Source organism: Talpa europaea, assembly GCF_964194135.1.
Source record: "Talpa europaea genome assembly, chromosome: 14".
Taxonomy (NCBI): domain Eukaryota; kingdom Metazoa; phylum Chordata; class Mammalia; order Eulipotyphla; family Talpidae; genus Talpa; species Talpa europaea.
In genome coordinates this window covers 45,394,234-45,415,060 of record NC_140082.1, presented here as the reverse complement: position 1 = coordinate 45,415,060, position 20,827 = coordinate 45,394,234, and the positions used below count along the sequence as shown (strand labels likewise).

The following is a 20,827-nucleotide window of genomic DNA, read 5'->3' as shown; positions in this document are numbered from 1 at the left end:
TTACCACTCCAAATGCACACAAAGTAAAATAGGTTTGGCAGAAAGTGCACTCTGAAGCATGTTCACATTCACAAAGATAAATGATGAAAGTTAACCAGCCAAAATTCAAATAGGCATATATGCAAACATTTGTGTGCACACTTTCATGAGTAAAATATACAAAATGATTCATTTTGACAATTTTATGTACAGCTGTATACAATTTAAAACAAGTACAACTGAAAACATTCTATGTAAAAGTCACAATAAAGTCAAATGAAATACTAAGTAACAGTCTTACAAATTGGTCTCTCTTAGGGGTTCTCAAGAGAATAACAGGTGACTAATCTTCTAAGAAATGCCCTCCTCTTGATCAATCATTTCTGTTTTAACAGAAAAAACATCTGCCAGCATGTGTTTTGGAATTTCTGAACCTCGGACTTTCAAAGCATAACAAGCATTTTCTACTTTAGCCAAACTTTGTTTCAAGGTATACAGCTTCTTAGAAACCTCATAAGGCCCAGTGTTGCCAATAAATGAAAACCCATCATACACCTGCCTTAAAAACTGGCTCACTTCAAAGGGGGTGTCAATGTCCCCATTCCCCACACTGTTAATACACATCCGCATCAACTCTCCAGTTAAATCAGCCACTCCCAGAAGGTAATCAACAGGTGTGATTTTCAGTCTCCAAGTACCACACTGCTTATCCTGTGCATCAGAGGAGGGCTGGTAAAAAAAACACAACACACACACACACACAAAGAAAACACACCATGAAAAAGAGTGAAAATGCATGTATCACATTTATTATAGGGTACAAAATCAACAGCTGATCAGTCATACTAATCTTTAAATAAGAGGATCTGTTTTGCTTAATGACCATTCAGGTTACAAGAAGAATTCATGCCCTGGGTTGGGAGTTGAAGCAAATGACTTCAGGCAAATTTTGAAATCTACCACTGTATCATTATAAAGTCAACTATTTGCAACTTGACAAAAAAAATCAAATATACATTCTTATTAACTAGGTCTAATGACTTTGTTGGATCACAATGAAAAAGCCCTCCAGGTTGGTGAGCCATTCACATTTCCCTAAGTCATTTAGTTCCTTTCCGGCCTCTCTCTCCCCAGTCTGCACTGACCACCATTATTTTTTACCCTCTCAATGAATTCTCCTCAGTTCCTTCAGACTGTTTTCCTACTGCAGTTGCCCATCAAAAACACAACCTTTACTCAGTTTTTAAAACCTACTTTTGTTAGTGCTTTGTTCAAGTGGCTGAAGATCACTGAGCTAAAAATATTAATAATCACAACTCTAATTTATACTGCTACAAATTACTCACCAGCCCTTTTACTTATTCTTAGATGATTCTCTTTCCAGTCTCCTCAAATACTATTTCAAACCTTCATGGCTCTCCTTAGCCCCCTACTCAATCCCAAAGTTCTTTGCTCTCAAGTAGACAATCTTGCCTATTTTCACTTGCTTGGTCATTTGCCAGATCACCTGACACAAGCTCTCTTAATTAACTTGTCCCTACCAAAAAACAAACAAACAGATAGAAAAAACTTATGTATGTCCACATCCATCTTTACCTTCTATCCTCCAGTATCAGATGATGAGTTGTCCCTCCTCTTGTTTGAGGTTAACTCTTCCAAATGACCTTGACCCATCTCCTCCCACCTCTTCCAGGACCTTGCTTCATAAGATGTATGCCCTTGGGCAAGTTATTTCATCTCTCTAAACCTCAGTTTCCTCATCTGTAAAATGGGATAACAGTACCTACCTCAGAGGTTTATTTTAAGGATGAGATAACATTTACCAAGTTCTTGGCATAATGCCCAACACAAAGTAAATACTCAATAAATGTTAGCTGCTATCACCAGTACCAACATCATGTCAATCTCCTCTCCCCACATCAATTTTTCTCCTCTACTAGATTATTTCTAAAAAAGACAAAGCCTAAACTGCTACTAAAAGTCTGTATGAGACTTAACTAGTGAAGTAACAACCATATTGGAGGACATTTTAGGGATAGAGAATTGCAAAGGCATACAGGTAAGAACTGGGTTGGATATCTGAGGAGCTGGTAGGCATTTCTTTTGAGTGAGGATTAGTCTAGAAAGACAAGGGTAGAAAGTCACATTAAGGAACTTGAACTTCACCTATAATTTACAGTGTCACTGAGAAATGAGGTCCAAGGAACACCATAGGTAACATAGCTAAATAATCACGGAACTGGACAAACACCCAAAGTCACTTCCCAATTATCCTAATGCCTGTGAAACTGTACTATGATATAAAAATACCTGCTGTTTTCTTCTTAAGAACTGGCACCTTTTTTAGAAAGGGTAGATTGGGGTAAAGGAAATTGTATTTCATAAGTCATTTATAAAAATAACTTCTATTTAAAAAACAATAACCTTCTTCATTTCTATTATTAGAAAGAAGGCATTCCCTAGTTTTAACTAAGAAGTTGATTTTAGAGAAAAACACCAAGTTAAAAAAAAATTAACAAATTTCAACTAATAAATTGTCAATAAAATAAATTCTACTTTACTAATAATATCAGAGACCAGGGAAAAGAAAATTACTTAAAACGCAGTTTTTCAAAATGGATCTGAAGTAGTTAGGGATGAAACATGATACCCATGATTTAAAGTGACAAAAAATAATTAAGACAAAGCAAATATGACAAAGTTACTTATGAATCAAGATAATGGGTATATAAATGTGTGTTACATTCTGTTTTCTAAATATCTGAAATTTTTTCCTAAGAAAGTTTTAAAAAATCAAATTAAATTAAATGATTTTGGCAATATTCTCAATAAGCAAGTCAGAGCAAAATGTCTTCCCCTATCAAATTCTCAGAATTTTTACCACCAACAGTGTTTAGCACTAAAAGGAACGTTATTATAAATGTAGTCTTGACATAAAGTACATATGTATAACCTTAGAGCAATTTACTACCTAGATCCTAAAAACAGTACACTTCTTTCAGTTTCTTTTTACGATTTTGCCCTGATATTTCTATTTTGAATTAGAAAGAACCTGAAAGGAAGGTGTAGTTACTATCTGAAAGAAGCAGGTTTACATTACTTCTTTCTGTAATTCAATCTTCACTAACTGAATGAAAATAGGAAGGAATTTTACTTCTCAAAAAACGAATTTTCTCTTTAACAAACTTTATATAATTACGAGAAAATACGTCTTCCTTAAAGTTATACCTGTCATGCAAAACTAAGTCTCATTCTGTACAATTAAATTTCAGTCAATATTTATGCATTATTTCTACAGTTTCTTCCATCTTATTCCTACCTATACTGAATCTTTTAGTTATATTTTTAAAATAACAAAACGAAAAAATATGAAAAATAAAGGGAAAACTTTATTTCATCCTTAAGTGTACTGCCTAAATAGTGTTATCTTGAAACCCAGAGAATCAAACAGTATTTAAAAGCCAAACTGCAAAATTTTCTTCTAATTCAGAAAAACCACATATATTTTAGATGGAAGAATTATGAACTGCGTAAGTGATTAACAGCTCACTATATAACAATTTTAACTTCTTTAATAATAACTATTGCACACTTATGTTCATGTGATATATACTGCCTAATTTAAAACCTTTCTACCAAATCCCTTCAAACATTTCTTTGAGGTAGATATTTGGTGTAGTTTTCCCTGCAATATACTTTGAGAAACACTGGCAGAATGGACAAGGTCACTGGCTTGGATAGTTTCAAAGCTTAGCTGTATACTTTTTAATTGTGTGATTTTGGACAAGTTACTTAAACTCTCTAAATGCCTATTTCCTTCTTAGTAAAATGAAGGTAATAATTCTTACCTCACTAGGTTAATAAAAGGATTAAATGAGATAGTGCTTATAAAGGGCACATGGTAAATACAGTAAAACCAAAGGCCCACTTAAACAATAATCACTCAATAATTAACGCTTTAAGAGTATCAGTTTTCCAAGATATCCACTGTTGTTCTATTTACTAACTAAAATATTTAAAAATACCACTTCCCGAGTTGGGAATCCATGAAGCCACACTTCAGGAAAAATTTCCACCTCAATATTCTTAACATTACAAGCCAGTGAATCTGCTGTAATTATTATGCTGTTATATAAATTATGTAATAAATGTGAAATATAATTTAAAATCTTACGGTCTTATTTTCTTTCCCATTGTCTTCTGTTGTAAATATCAACTGTTTATTAATTTCATCCATACTTATTAATGACCGTGTTTTGATGAAGTGTTGAAAAGAGACAGCCTCCACATATTCCTGCAGTCCTGAAAAACCAACCAAGAAAATTACTAAGGAATAGCTACTTAATAAGAAAATGTCAGAATACAGAACTTCAAATTGATTATCACCTAGCTCTCAAAAAAGTTTATAAAGGATGCCTACTATAATGCGAGCACTAGATTTGGGGCCATCGAAAAAAATCATAATGCATTTTTGCTTGAAAAAAACACAGAAAAATGTGTCATGATTTTTCCAACAACCCAGTACTTAGAATCACTTGGTGACAGATGGTGAACAGGGAGGCTAAGCACTAAACATGGCAAACATTCCTTTGAACTTTATAGAAGTTTGGAAGTAAAAGTGTTCGAGTTCTTCCTACTTCATGAGTTACTTGTGTTAAAAACCTACTTTCTTTCCTACAGAGAAATGTCAAAGACTTTCAGGGGAAAATTCCTTTTATTCAGAAAAGAGCCATTACAAAAAAATCTGGTAGACTTTAATAGAAAATATACAGGAGACTAATTTTTGCTTCTTTAAATCACAAAATGACTCAGTCAAATTAGACATAAAACTAGATCATTTGGGTCTTTCTTAACATTTTAATAGTTGAAAATCACTTAAAATAATTGAGATTAAACAGCAAAATATAAAATACCTTTTTTTCTTCTCATACTTCAAATGGATCTAAAAAGGATAACTCCTTTCTATTTTAGTAAGGTTAAAAATAGTAAGCTGTTTTGCTTATTTTGTACCAGATGAAATTCTACAAAATTAACACTGAATTAAAAATAAATTTTGGTAAAAGTCAAAAACCATTCTGTAAATATTTTTTCATATGTTTCAAAACAATTGAATTTGATAGCCACAATTCTCAGTATTATTTTGTTATGTCAATCTGCAAGTTGATAGGCACAGGGCAAAGTCTTAAAGTGATTATTATTACTGACAGGTTAGAAAACTGTCCTAAATACTCTTCTAGAAGGCTGGAAGTCTTTATTTATGTAAAAACAGGAAAAGAAGATGGATTCTGATTAAGGAAAGAAAACTTGTAACTTAGTAGAATCACTGGTATCTGTCTCTCTAACACTTCTATTACAGCATCCCACTACTCACACAACCTCACAGGAACTGACATTAAAAATCAGGCTTGGCAGTAACATTGAGGAGGCTGACCATCAAAATGCCAAACAAGGGTCAAAAACACAAAGGGAAATGGATGACCTGATTTTGACAGCCAATAAGAGGAAGTAACTAAATGAAAATATCCTGACTCATTTTGAGCTGCAAATGTTAAAGTAAGGTCAGCAAATAGGTGTCTTCAGTTGAAAAAATAGGATATGACAAACTAGGACAATTGAATAAACTATAACATGCTGAGATATAAACAAAGTTGAGTTTTACAAATCAGATAACATCTTTAATGTTTACAATAAAAAATATTTTTATAAAATTTTAGCCTTATGAATAGGTGACCATTGGTTTCCCTCCCTAAAGACAATCTGTATTTCTCATGTCTTTCCAGAGATACTTCATATATACAAAAGCAAATAGCAAGTCTTAAAGACCACTAATCAGATTCCTAAATAAGCATTAATACAGTTAGCCTCATTAAAAATGAGCTAAACAAGATGATGTGTGCACAAAGATTTATGTACAAAGAAGTTCATCATTACTGCAAAAAAAAAAAAAAAATCTTTAAAAGACCAATAATATATGTACCACTTGTCAACTTGTTTCAGGTTCATTATTTATAGGAAATGGATAACAGAATATAGACCCTGAAACATTTTTCTTTTGCCAACTAGAATAATATTAAGGTTTGTGGGTAGAGAATGCTGGACAGCAAAGGAAGAAAAAGCTCTTTCTTGTTTGGAGCAACCCTCTTAGCAGTCCTTTAAGTGTGAGGCAACCAGCAGCTCACAGTGGCAGCTTCCCTCTGAGTCACCTCCTCCTCAGGCAAGGAGTTTTACAGCATGGCACCCTCCCAGAGAGTTCCACCAGTGCAGTGCCTTAGCAACTTCTCTGTCATCCAGCAGGCCAGACCTTCATGTGAGGGAGGTGTGAGAGGACTGCAGATGAGGGCTGGACTCATCCAGATTTGTTCCCTCCTTGAATGATCTGCCTCAGCCCTGGAGTAGTGGCTGCTCCCTCTATCTAACATGTCTATGATGTAGAGTTCAGTTTTCCTCTTAGTAGGTAATCCCTAAATAGTTAATTCCTTATACTGGACTCTCCCTGTTCAAATTATAGCATAGTTTTGTTTGCACCCTGTGAAAACAATAGGAAATTAGAAAAACAAATAATGGTATTATGTTTCCTTCCACCCCTACCTGCTACTATAGCAGAGGTGAGTTGCATCTTTTGAAGTCAGTCACTATACCCAGGCTAAGGATGAAAATGCCATTTCAGCAGGAAGCTCACTATAGATTCTCCCTTTAATGTACTAGTGTTCCACCTTACGTTTTCTACTGGATGCTGTCAATATTTAAACACACTCAGACCTCTCCCATTCATTGGCCCTATCTTTCCTCAGACCTACTGCCTCATCTCTCTCCACTCTTTCAGTTAAATTTATTGAAGTAGCTGGCTACATTTCTTCAATAACCTTACCTCACATTTTTCAATCTACTTCATTCTAACTTGGGTCCATCTCTATACCAATACAGCTCTCACTAGGATTAACATATTTAATAAGTCTAATAGACATTTCTTTCAGTGTTAACTGCATTCAGCATTTCAAATACCTTCTTCCTTTCTTTAAACAAGTTTGCCTTTGGTTTCTGGCTTTCCTCTTTTTCTACCTCTCTGGCCATGTCATCTTTTATCTCTGCCTCTTATTAATCCCAGGCTTTCTCAAATTCATCTCCACATGGCTTCAACTAACGCTACCATCCAAAATTTTCCACCTTTGGTGTAGACTTACTTATGCTCCAAATGTATACTTGACAATCCCATTAGCGGGACCTCAAAATAAATACCAAGAACAACTTCACAATCTCTCTTCCAAACATGCTCCCCTTTGTTTTTGCCAATTCTAAAAGCCTCCAGGCATTCCCCTATCTATTCTTGACCTCTTCCCATTCACTCTCATACCATCGACTGTTTGCCCTTTTAATATTGAACTATGACCACATTATCCCTGCTTAAAGACTGAATAGTTCCCTATGGTCCTTAGAATATAGAGCAAAAGATCATAACATGGCTTACAAAATCCTGCTTAATTTTATCCCCGCCTATATCATCAGTCTCAACTCATGCAAAAAAAGCTGTAATTCAAAGTGTTACTTTTTTTTAAAGATTTATTTATTTAGGAATAGGACAACATGGAGGCGAGGAGACGCTGCGAGTAAGATCACCCATTAAAAAAGGTTAATAGGGAGGAAAAGCGGCAGGTCCCAGTGAGAACTGGGACACGGAAGATAAACGGTGACTCCAGCAAACTGCCCGAAGAAGAAAGTTGCCATAAAAGAGGATCAGAAGGGAGGAAAGCTCAGAACCCTGCTCCCCTCCCCCGCCCACAAAGTCGGCACTCTCCGACCAGCAGAGAGGAGGAAAAAAAAAAAACTACAACGACCAACAAGAACAAACTACACAGCAAGCGGGACTGTGAGTGGAAAGGAACTATTTCAGCCACCACACCCCGTGAACGGGAGCTGCGGAGAATCCTGCAGGATTCGCCGAGGGGGTGAGCTCCAGGCGCCATTAAAGAGAGCCCCCCCCCAGGAGGAGACCAGCACCAGCAAACAGCCCTGGGCCGCCCGCTAAGCTTGCGCGGAAAAGCAGCGCGCTGGAAAAGCAAACGCGGATCGGGATCAGGATCGCGCTGAAAAGCAGTGCAGTTGAAAAGCAAACGCGGATCCAGATCGCAGCTGCCCAGGTCCCCGCGCCTGCGACCTAGGCTTGCGGGGAGATGCGCGGAGGCCCTCACTGAGTGAGCAGGAACCAGGCGCCCAGGCACGGGTGCGGGATTCAAAAGGCGCCATTCCCGCGCCACTGAACTGGGCTACAGCCCGCGTCCTGGAACTGAGGGCTTTGGAACTGAGACCCGGGGCACGAAATTAGGGGCGTGGGTTCCCCACGACGGTGGGGCACAAGGCAGACACAGCACCCCAAAGCCGTTGAGGTTTACCCTACCATTCCCGCTCTGTTCCCTGTCCCACGGGGTGGAAAATCAGCTCCCCAAGGGCTCTAGGAGAGATCTCTGGCACCGCCTAGCGACTTGAAACCAGCAGAGGCTCCTGGAGGAGCCAGTGGCCAGCTGGGGAGTTAGCCCACGCCGGGCCCCTTCCGACCAGTAGTCTGAGCCCACAGGGGGAGCGAGCACCCACAGCCGGGGCAGACCAGGAGCGCAGAAGAGTGTGCCTGAGACCGGACCCGCAGGGAGTGTGTCCCACATCACCATTTTAGAACAGGGACATTTCTTCAGTAAAGACTACCTGCAGAAGGCTTCCTCAGGAGCCAGAGGTGAGCGGGGGAAGTTCGCCCACGCCAGACCCCCTCTGGCCTGCAGTCCAAGCCCAGAGGGTGAGCAGGAACCCACCGCCGGGGCAGACCAGGCGCACAGGGGAGTGTGTCCCCACATCGGCATTTTAGAACAGGGACCTTTCTCCAGTAAAGACTGCTTGAAACTGACATATGGCTCCTGGAGGAACCAGAGGGGAGCAGAGAAGCTCACCCAAGATGCCGGCCAGTCCCAACAACACAGTGTCCCAACGCATACGGCAAATTAGAAAACAGACAGTAGGGAGTAGAAGAACCACACGCAACCTAGCAACTCCTCAGGGAAAAAGCACACCACAAAAAGAAAACCAGCCCCCAGATTGCAACGACAATAACTTGGAAGAACTTCTGAGCCTTCCAGAAAGAGAATTTAAAATTGCCGTGATTAAAAAACTGACAGAAGTCATAAAGGAAAACAATGATAAGGGAAAAATAATCAACGATCAGAAGAATGCAATTGAGTCCCTAGAGAGGGAAAACAATGGTCAGAAGAATGAAATTGAGTCCCTAAAGAGGGAAGTAAAAGAAATGCAGGAAATCAAAGAATTAATGGAAGAACTAAAGAATTCTGGGAAAAGCAATGAAAGCAGAATAGATGAAATGGAAGAACGAATAAGTACTCTTGAAGACACAGAAATAAAAAGAACCAAAACAGAAAAGGAAAGAGAAGTACGAAGGAAAAAGAACGAAGAAAGACTTCGGGAACTATCTGACTCCATGAGGAAAGGAAATATAAGAGTTATAGGAATACCAGAAGGAGAGGAGAGAGATGTAAGAACAGAGAAAATATTCAAAGAGATAATTGAAGAGAACTTCCCAAATGTGAAGAAGGAGCTGAAAATTGATATACAAGAAGCAAGAAGAACACCAAACTTCCACGACGAAAGGAAATATACAGCAAGACACATAATAGTAAAGCTCCCAAGAATCCAGGACAAGGAAAAAATAATGAAGCTGGCAAGAGGGAAGAAACAGATAACATTCAAAGGAAAGCAAATCAGGCTGACATCAGACTTCTCCGAAGAAACACTACGGGCAAGGAGAGAGTAGAGGGACATAGTCAACAGACTCCAAGAAAACTGATGCCAACCAAGAATACTCTATCCCACAAAGCTCTCCTTCCTCTTTGAAGAAAGAATATGGACCTTCCCAGACAAACAGAAACTCCGGAATTTCATTACAACTAAACCCCCACTCCAAAAAATACTACAAGGAGTCCTAAAGCCAGAACCTCAGAGGGATGAATAACAATGAAAGAAGGCCAAAAAAAAAGTTATTAAAAGAATAAATAAATAAAATCAAAGGAAAGACAAACACAATGGCAAATACAGATGCTAACATATCAATATTAACTCTAAATGTAAATGGACTAAACTCTTCAATAAAAAGACACAGAGTTGCAGCCTGGATTAAGAAACAAAACCCAATCTTTTGCTGTCTCCAGGAAACACATTTAGCTACAAAAGATAAAAATAGGCTCAAAGTTAAAGGATGGAAAACAATCCTACAAGCAAATGGACCAAAAAAGAAAGCAGGAACAGCTATACTTATATCAGATAAAACAGATTTCAAACTCAAAAAGATAAAAAGAGACCCCAATGGTCACTACATTATGATCAAGGGGACAATACTTCAAGAAGAAATAACACTCATTAACATATACTCACCAAACGAAGGAGCACCAAAATATATCAGACAACTGTTGTCCTCTCTGAAAACAGACATCAGAGAAAACACATACGTAGTGGGAGACTTCAACACACCACTATCAACAATGGATAGATCAACAAGGCAAAAAATAAGTAAAGAAACCAAAGCTCTAAATAAGGACCTAGAGCAATTGGGCTTAACAGACATCTATAGAACACTAAACCCCAAAAAAACGGAGTACACATTTTTCTCAAGCGCACACGGATCATTCTCCAGGATCGATCACATACTGGGGCACAAGACAAACATCAACAGATACACCAAGAACACCAATATCCTAAATGTATGGGATGCAGCAAAAGCAGTAATAAGAGGAAAATATATAGCAATAGAAGCTCACATCAAAAAACAAGAAAGAACTCAAAGAAACAACCTAATCTCGAAGCTCAAAGATCTAGGAAAAAAACAACAAAAAAACCCCAAAACAAGTAGAAGAAAAGAAATAATAAAAACCAAAGCAGAAATAAATGAAATTGAAACTAAAAAAACAATCCAAAAGATCAATGAAACCAAGAGCGGGTTCTTTGAAAAAAATCAATAAAATAGACAAACCCCTAGCCAGGCTCACAAAGGAAAAAAGGGAGAAAGCACAAATAAACAGGATCATCAATGAAAGAGGAGAAATCACAACGGACACAGCAGAAATCAAAAGAATAATCAGTAACTACTATGAACAGTTATATGGAAACAAGTTTAACAATCTAGAGGAGATGGACAAATTCCTACAACTCTACAATCACCCAAAGCTAGATAAAGAAGAAATAGAACACCTAAACAGACCAATTACAATTAGCGAAATTGAAATGGTAATCAAAAACCTCCCCAAAAACAAAAGCCCAGGACCTGATGGATTTACAAATGAATTCTACCAAACATTCAGAGACGAATTAGTGCCTATCCTTCACAAACTCTTCCAAAAAATTGAGAAGGAAGGGACAATACCAAACACGTTCTATGAAGCCAACATTACACTAATACCAAAACCGAACAAGGACAACACAAAAAAAGAAAACTACTGGCCAATCTCCCTAATGAACACTGATGCAAAAATCCTCAATAAAATTTTAGCTATCAGAATCCAACAATGTATCCATAAGATAATTCACCACGACCAAGTAGGATTCATTCCAGGGACACAAGGATGGTTTAACATCCGAAAATCAATCAACGTTATCCAACACATCAACAAAAAGAAATATAAAAACCATATGATAATATCAATAGATGCTGAGAAAGCTTTCGACAAAGTGCAACACCCATTCATGATAAAAGCCCTTGAAATTCTTGGGATACAAGGAACATACCTCAACATCATAAAGGCCATCTATGACAAGCCAACAGCCAGTATCATTCTCAATGGTGAAAAGCTGAAAGCAATTCCATTAAGATCTGGAACAAGACAAGGATGTCCACTCTCACCACTGCTTTTCAATATAATACTGGAAGTCCTAGCCAGAGCAATAAGACAAGAGAAAGACATCCAAGGAATCCAAATAGGAAAAGAAGTCAAACTATCACTATTTGCAGACGATATGATAATATACATAGAGAACCCCAAAAACTCCACAGAAAAACTAATTCAACTCATCAATCAGTTCAATAAAGTGGCAGGATACAAAATCAACACGCAAAAGTCAGTAGCCTTCCTATACACAAACAATAAATCTGAAGAAGAAATCAAAAAAACCATCCCTTTTTTTATTGAAACAAAAAAAATCAAATATTTGGGAATAAATCTAACAAAAGAGGTAAAGGACCTATACAAAGAAAACTATAAAACACTGTTAAAAGAAATAGAAGAAGACACAAAGAAATGGAAAGACATCCCCTGCTCATGGATTGGAAGAATAAACATTATTAAAATGGCCATCCTTCCAAAAGCAATATACAGATTCAATGCTATTCCAATCAAAATTTCAATGTCATTCTTCAAAGAAATAGAACAATTATTGATGAAATTCATATGGAATCACAAAAAACCCCGAATAGCCAAAGCTCTCCTGAAAAAAAAAGAAGGGAATGGAGGCATCACACTCCCAGACTTCAAACTATACTACAAAGCCATAATCATCAAAACTGCATGGTATTGGAACAAGAACAGACATACAGACCAATGGAATCGAATAGAAAATCCAGAAATAAACCCACAGATTTATGGTCAACTAATCTTTGACAAAGGAGCAAAGACTATGCATTGGAGCAAAGAAAGTTTGTTCAATAAATGGTGCTGGGAAAACTGGGTCGCTACATGCAAAAGAATGAAGCTTGACCACTACCTCACACCATACACAAAAATCAACTCAAAATGGATTAAAGAACTAGACATAAGACCTGAAACCATAAAATACATAGAAGAAAATATAGGCGAAACACTACGTGATTTGCACATCAAAGACATCTTTACAGACACATCACCCAAAGCAGTGATAGTGAAGGCAAAGATAAACAGCTGGGACTACATCAAATTAAAGAGCTTCTGCACAGCAAAAGAGACAATAACAAAAACAAAGAGAAACCCCACCAACTGGAAAACATTTTTGCACACAACACTAATGATAAAGGACTGATCACAAAAATCTGCAAAGAGCTGATGAGACTCAACAACAACAAAGAAAATAATCCAGTCAAAAAATGGGCAGAAGAGCTAAAAAGAAACTTCTCTGAAGAGGAAATGCAAATGGCCAACAGGCATATGAAAAAATGTTCAACATCACTTGTCATCAGGGAAATGCAAATCAAAACTACCATGAGATACCATCTTACACCAGTGAGAATGGCACATATTAAAAAAAACTAGCAACAACAAATGTTGGCGAGGGTGTGGAAAAAAAGGAACTCTTCTGCACTGTTGGTGGGAGTGCAAACTGGTCCAACCACTGTGGAGAGCTGTGTGGAGATTTCTGGACCTACTAAACATAGAGCTTCCATATGATCCAGCAATTCCACTCCTAGGTATTTACCGAAAGGACACAGAAACATCAATTCCAAAGAACACCTGCACCCCTATGTTTATAGCAGCACTGTTTACAATAGCTAAGCTTTGGAAACAACCCTAATGCCCAAAAATAGATGACTGGATCAAGAAGATGTGGTACATATACACCATGGAATATTACTCAGCATTCAAAAAAGATAAACACATCAATTTCCAGCAACATGGATGGCGCTGGAAGGGATCATGCTCAGCGAAATAAGCCAAAAAGAAAAAGAAAAATACCGGATGGTCTCACTCATAGCAGGAATCTAGAAAACTTAAATAAGGGACCAGGAAAATGAATAACTATAAGAAAGTGAAAATCAAAATCAACAAAAAACTATGAACCAGAGACACTTTTAGGGGGGCGGGGGCGGGAGGGGAGGGATTGGGGTCAGAATGGGGAGGCTGCAATTGTATGGGGAATATAAAAATAAAATTTATTATTTAAAAAAAAAATTATTTATTTATTTATTTATTTATTTATTTATGCATACAAGTACTGGGTACAGTCAGAAGCGCAGGAGGGTGAGAGAATTCGCCAGAGCGGGGAACAGAACAGGCAAAGGGATGAAATACACTGCTGAGGAGAGCAGCAGGAATGGCAGGAGAGGTCTGCGTGACATGTGGGACCCTCGACGGCGGCCAGGGATCGAACCGGCACTGCAGAGGCTGCAGGCAGCTTCACAGCCCAGCACTCAACCACTGTGCCACCAGGGGAGGCCCCAAAGTGTTACATTTTAAAGATGGGTACAGAAACCAATATTTGTATAATGTCCAAATTGATCCTAACATTCTTTATGTTAACACAAGTTTTATTCTGTACATTTTGGGAAAAAGCACAAAATACAGTAGAGAAATAATTAAAACACTATATAAACTATAATCATTAACACAGTGGTAAACAAGGGAAACTTGTTAATTAAAACAGCATGGAAAGGATTCTAATGACAACACCTTTCTAAGTAAGGTGGCTTAAATCATTTTGTGGGAACAAATTTTGCTACATACTCCACTATTTTTACTATGTTTAAGAATTAGATCATGTTTAAGGAAAGAGAATAGGTTTGTCGTGATGCTTAAGAATAGCATCCCAGGACTATTAAGCAGGACTTTGTTTAACAGAGTTCTTTAAGGAGTGTTTGGACATGCAAGAATAGGAATGGGGTTTAATTCCTATTAAGGCAGGGACCATAGATTTGAAATGCCTCGTATAGTGAAAAGAAAAAAAAATTAAGTTTCAGTAATGGGAGAGGATAGGGAAAAAAAAGCAGTGAAAAGGCAAGCTAGTCCTGATTCTGAATGAACTTTAACAAAGATACAAACTACAGGAGAACCTATACACAGTAAAACATTGTTCCTTTGTGAATGGGAAAAGCAATGGCTGAATTCTTTAAGCGGTAAAGAGTTGTTTTATCCCTGTGAGCCAAACAAAAGCATATGAAATAATACTAAATTGACCAAGTAGCCTAAATAACATAAAATTTACTACATTAAATACTTTATAACGTACTTTCTATGGTATTAAGTTCATTCACTTTTTTTTTTTGCAACCATGCCTACCATCTTTCATCTCCAGAACTCTTTTTATCTTATAAAACTGAAACTGTACCCATTAAATGGTAACTATGCTTTCCCCTTTTCCTTTAGCCTCTGAAAATCAGCATTCTTATTTGTCTATGAATACGACTACTTTAGGTACCTCATATAAGTAGAATCATACAGTATTTGTCCCTTTCTTACTGGTTGATTTCATTTAGCATACTGTCCTCAAGGTTCACCCATGTTATAGTATATGTCAGAATTTACATCATTATGAAGATGAAAAATATGCCATTGACATATGACATTTTGCTTATCCAGTTATTCAATGGACAGAGTTGCTTCCACCTTTTGGATACTGTGACTAAAGCTGCTATGAACAAGGTTATATAAATATCTGCTTGAGTCCCTGCTTTCAATTCTTTTGTATATATACCTAGAAGCTTCTGAGTCTTTTTAAAAAATAAAACAATAGTAGAGTTTACTAAGTCTTGAGTGTCAACACATATCTGTTACTTTACATCCTTTTAATGCTCATTATAAATTTACAAGGCTGTAGTACTACCCTTCCTTTATGAATGAATACACTGTAGCTCAACGAAGTTAAAAAATTCACCCAGGTCTTATAGTGAGTAGTAAAAAAAAAAGCTTCTATAATTTAAAAATTCATGCCCTTCCCTGCTTATTTGCTTCTTTATATTCAACTCCATATAAATTCTGGAACATAAAACATATTTAGTTTTTCTCACTTTTTCCCCCACTAAATCCCCAGTTTACTCTTCTTCACACTTTATTTAACCTTATTTTCTAGTGTCTCATAGTAAATACTTTCATGATCCCATGCCCTCTCTCAAATCTTTTTCTACATGTAAAATGTTTAAAAGTTTGATACACCCTAGTCAAGGCAGCGTTTGTTTCCTTATACCCACTACATGAAACTTACATTTCAATAAAATGTTTCAGTTGGCAAGTATTATCAAAGATCACTCCTTTCATGGCTATGCTCCTTTTCTCATCCCCAAAGATAGGAAAAAACCTCTAGTAAATTGCTACTAAAATCTCACCTTGCTCCTCTACACAAGTTTTATCAAACTAAACTTGGACAAAAATACCTTAAAATCTGGAGTGAATATTCAGACTACCCAGATGGTCAATTTAATGTACTTTGGAATTAAGTCCATGAAAAAAGCGATATTCTTACAAGTTTAGAGTTCAAACTGAAAAAGTTTAGAATTTTGTTTTTTACTGTGGGAAAAAGAGGTTATGGAACAAGAGCCCTCTGTGGTGTTAGTCACAGTTAACATGGGGAGCTGTCAAATACTACATTTTCAAGTATATCTGAAGTCATTATTTAAATTGTCCTTGGGATACGTGTCATTTAAGTTACTTCAGAGGTAAGGTGATTATTTCTACTCCATAGATATCATGGTTCATGATATACCATCGAGAAAGTTCAAGGACATTGAGCCCCAAACACTGAAAAGTATTTTTGGTCACATGTAGGTAAAAGGATGTTTAAACAAGTCATGTTGCAACTTGATGAAAAGGACATCCGCTATTTTCAGTGAATAGTCCCCAAGGTGAAAATTTTCAACCTACTGCCATATTCCATCAAACAATGCCTTCCCCTCTGCTTTTGTCTTGGATGAAATCCAGTTGGGATTATTTATGGAACCAGCTGCCAGTAGGACATAAGTCTGTAGGTTGCTTTTATGTAATTTGTTATTTTTCTCCTCTTTCTCCCTATCAGAACATATACAAGGGAACACAATTAATGACTTGATTATTTTTATATTTAAGCAATATACATTTAGTCCAAATCTCCATCAAAAACCATATATAAAGGTATATAGGCAAGACACAGATTTCCTTACAAAATTGAATTTCTTTCCAGGTTTTAAGTGCTTGAAAAAGTTTTTTGACATTACTCAGCAATTTCACTCCCAGGTATATATCCAAGAGAAATGAAAGCATATGTTCAAACACTTGCAGGAAAATGTCCACAGCAGTATTATTCACAATAACCAAAAAGTTGAAGCAACCCAAATGACCACAACAAATGAACTGATATACATGTACAACGGGGTATTATTCAGTCATAAAAAGGAATAAAGTAGACTGATACATGCTGTGACATAGCTGAACCTTGAAAATATTATGCTTAATGAAAGAAGCCAACACAAAAGGCCATATATTGCATGATTCAATTTTATGAGCTCTCCAGAATAGGCAAATCCATGGGGACAGAAAGCAGATTAAAAGTGGCCTAGCTTTGTGGTTACTGGGGTGAGGGAGGGGAGATGGAAAGTGACTGCTAACGGGTAGGCAATTTCTTTTTGGGATGACAGAAATATATTGCAATTTGACAGCAGCACAACACTGTGCTTAGCTGCTAAAACCCACTAAATTCTACAGTTTAAAAGGGTTAATCTTATGGTATGTAAACTATATCCCAATTTTTAAATTGCATTTATAATCATTTATAGGAATACCACCTGATTTTGTTTAAAAATTAGCTTCACCATGTCACTGAAATGTTAAAGTAAAATCAGACCTAGGTTTATATACAGGCCACTCTGCTAAAACAACAAAAATAAAGATAACCTGTAAGCCTCAGCTTTGTAAAGTAAATACAATTATACTCCAACAATAAAACTTCAACCCAATTCTGCTAATTTGGATTTTGTCTGAGTGAGACTTTTTACTCTAGCACTGAGGAGCAGAGCATATCAGTATGACTGAGTTTCTATCCAAAATGAAAATAAACTTTAAAATTTAACACAAATTCATTCTGCATAAATTCCATGACGGAGGAGAACAAGCATTTGTTAATGGTTATGTGTCAAACAAATGAAGAAATGCTTTCCATAAACGTATTTATTTTTCAAAACAATTCATGAGGCAGCTATTCCTCTTCCCATGTTACAGGTAAGAAAGCTGAAATCCAAACAGGTTGTATATTTTGTTCCAAGGTTGCAGATCTAAGGAGTAGCAGAGCACATAATCCCAGGTCTGTCTGGCAGCAAAGCTTCTCTCTCTCTCACCCACTGAGTAAGTTTTATGAGTTAAAAGCAAACCTGAGTGAGTAGAAAAATTAGTAGCAATCTTGTAATTCCCCCAGAGATGACTATCCTAATAATATGGGATTACATGTCCTCCTATCTCACTGAATAGCATGAAACATGAGACCCAAATCTGCAGTAGATAATTCATCAGCACTGTCAATCCCCTTTGGAATGACAGTCAAAATATTTTAACAGGAATCCAAATTCTATAAATCAATATATAAACCCCAAATTATAAATAATTCTTTATTCCATTACTACTTTAAACTACATATATCATAAAACTGCTTTACCAAGTTTTGTAAGATACAGCATAAATTATTCACCATATCATTCTGTTAACTCAAGTCATTTCTAGATTTTTAGATGGTGTTTGAAAAGATCTTTTCATTTTTCTTTCTCGAATTAAGTGATGTCCTTGGTCTAAGCCATGATACTGGAGATCAACAAACTCTCCCTGGTACTTCCTCCGTTAAAATGAGAGTCAACAGGAAACTGAAGATCCTGCCAGTGTTGGGATTCACAGGCCTGCCTCCATTTACACTTCCTCCTCTCCTACCACTCACCAAGTTTCAGTTCCTAGCTCATCAACCATTGAGATATAGGGATTAGAAGGAGAAAAGAAAGGGGTTTTATGGTGTTACTTGGTGGTGGTGGAGGACATTTCACAAGACAGAAGACAAATTCCCTTAGCCCAGGCCTCTTCCTTATTTGCAGAGAGCTTCTCCCCTTCTCACCAGAGATTAGGTCTCAAATAAAGCAAATCTTCTGGAACCACCACAAACCCTAGTACTGCAACCTAAGAAATATGCTTTGCATGAAACACCTGCTTATATCCTTGTTTCTCGGTAGACTTCCCAATAGTAACTGCTTCTGAGACAGGCCATTTCTTTTGGTGGTTTACAGAAAAGAGCTAAAGTTCAGCCGTACGAGAATTCCCTTTCTCCATCCCTGGAATGAAAGCAACTCCCTAGTTTTCCCTCCAAAAATTAGCAAATCCTGCAGCTGCTTCCTAGCTGTAGTTCACAAACCAAAAAGTATATAATGAGCTGAATTATATCCTCCTGTAATTCATATTTTGAAGCCCTAACCACTGGTGCCTCAAAATGTGACTGCATTTGGAGATAGGGCCTTTAAAAGGTCATTAATCTTAAATAAGGCCTTTAGGGTAGGCTCTAATTCAAACAGACTGGTGTAGTTACGATAGACACCGGGATGCTCATGCACAGAGAATTAACATGTGAGGGCACAAACAGTCTTAAATCAAAGAGAAGCCTCAGGAAAAAACCAATCTTGCCAACACCTTGTTCTAGTACTTCAAGCCTCCAGAACTGTGAGAAAACAACTTTGTATTTAAATCATTTAACCTGTAGCATTTTATTATGCCAGTAGTAGCAAAACAATCCAGTATCATAGAATCTTTACCTGAGATAAACTAAATATGCTAAAATTTACTTATTAATTTTACTACTCATCAGTTAATTATATTCTATCAACACACAAAAATATGTTTTTAACAACCAAAATGGCCGTAACACTGTATCAAAATGAATTATTGTGTCCTGCTTCTCCAATTATCATTCTGATGCAACTAAGTAGCAAAATCCTAATAATGACTCTAATTTTATACTTCATTCATTTCCATAGCTATATTTCTGATCACCTTTATTGATCAAGTAAACTTTCAAAAATGAGTAGCATAACTTTTAAATATTCCTGGTTAGGGCCTCCCCGGTGGCGCAGCGGTTGAGCGCTGGGTTGCGAAGCTGCCCGCGGTCTCTGCATCGCTGGTTCGATCCCCAGCAGCTCCCAGGCCACCGGAGGAGGGTCCCACATGGCGCGCAGACCTCTCCTGCCGCCCGATGCTCCCCTCAGCAGTGTACTTCGGTCCTTCTGCCTGCTCTGCTCCCCGCTCTGGCTCTGGTGAATTCTCTCACCCTCCCGCACTTCTGACTGTACCCAGTGCATGTATAAACAACAAATAAATAAATAAAGATGCCTCTATTTAAATAAATAAATAAATAAATAAATATTCCTGGTTAAGTTTCTACCCTTGTTCCACTCAGTCATTTCTGTATCTCCCACTCCCCGTCAATTCTAAACCACAGCCCTATGTTCCATACCAATTTCTCAGGGCACAATAAGAACAGATTTGTCAATCTACCAAATCTCTGAATCCTATCCTCTCTTGATTCTTCTGGGATGTGATTTCACAAAATATTCTATTTCCATTAGTTAAGGTTCCCCAGAATCCAATCTTTGCCTTTCTTCTCACTCTACACTCTCTTTGGGCAATCTTACCCATGTCTATAAATCCAAATACTGCTTATAAGCTGATCACTCTAAGGCTACAATTGCAGAGTAGCCCTATATCCTCAGTTCTCTAGACCTATTCTCTAGACCTGAGTTCTCTAGACCCGAGTTCTCTAGACCCAACTGTATTAGGTAGCTACATGGATCCCCCAAATTCCTAATTAATAACACCCCAAACCCATTCCATCATCCCGTTTTCTCCTCTTAACAAATAACATCCCCATTCAATCAGATGGTCAAGCCAGAAAGGTACAGGTTTTCCTAGACTATTCCCTTTCCCCTATACTTTTTTTTATTTTGTTTTTTAGTTTTTTTCTTTATTCTGTCAGTATTTATCAAACACCTATTAAATATGTGATATACATTAAGAAACAACAAAAAGCTATTACAGAAACTTGTAGAATCTTATGCTAGTAGAGAAGGAGAGACAATAGCGAAATACGTGCTTTCATAGCATGCCAAAAAGTGCTATGGGAGAAAACATAG

The 20,827-nt window shown here is 37.2% G+C and overlaps 1 protein-coding gene across 1 annotated transcript in view; it reads right to left on the bottom strand.

The window, feature by feature from the left end:
* Positions 1 to 330: 330 nt before the first annotated feature.
* The window catches only part of TSNAX (translin associated factor X), a gene marked incomplete at both ends in the record, with an annotated part of 40,597 nt that continues 20,100 nt past the window's right edge, over positions 331 to 20,827 (bottom strand). The window contains 2 exons of the mRNA XM_084254027.1: positions 331 to 708; positions 4,154 to 4,281. Coding sequence (XP_084110153.1) covers positions 331 to 708; positions 4,154 to 4,281 — 506 coding nt within the window. The remainder of the gene's footprint in view (positions 709 to 4,153; positions 4,282 to 20,827) is intronic.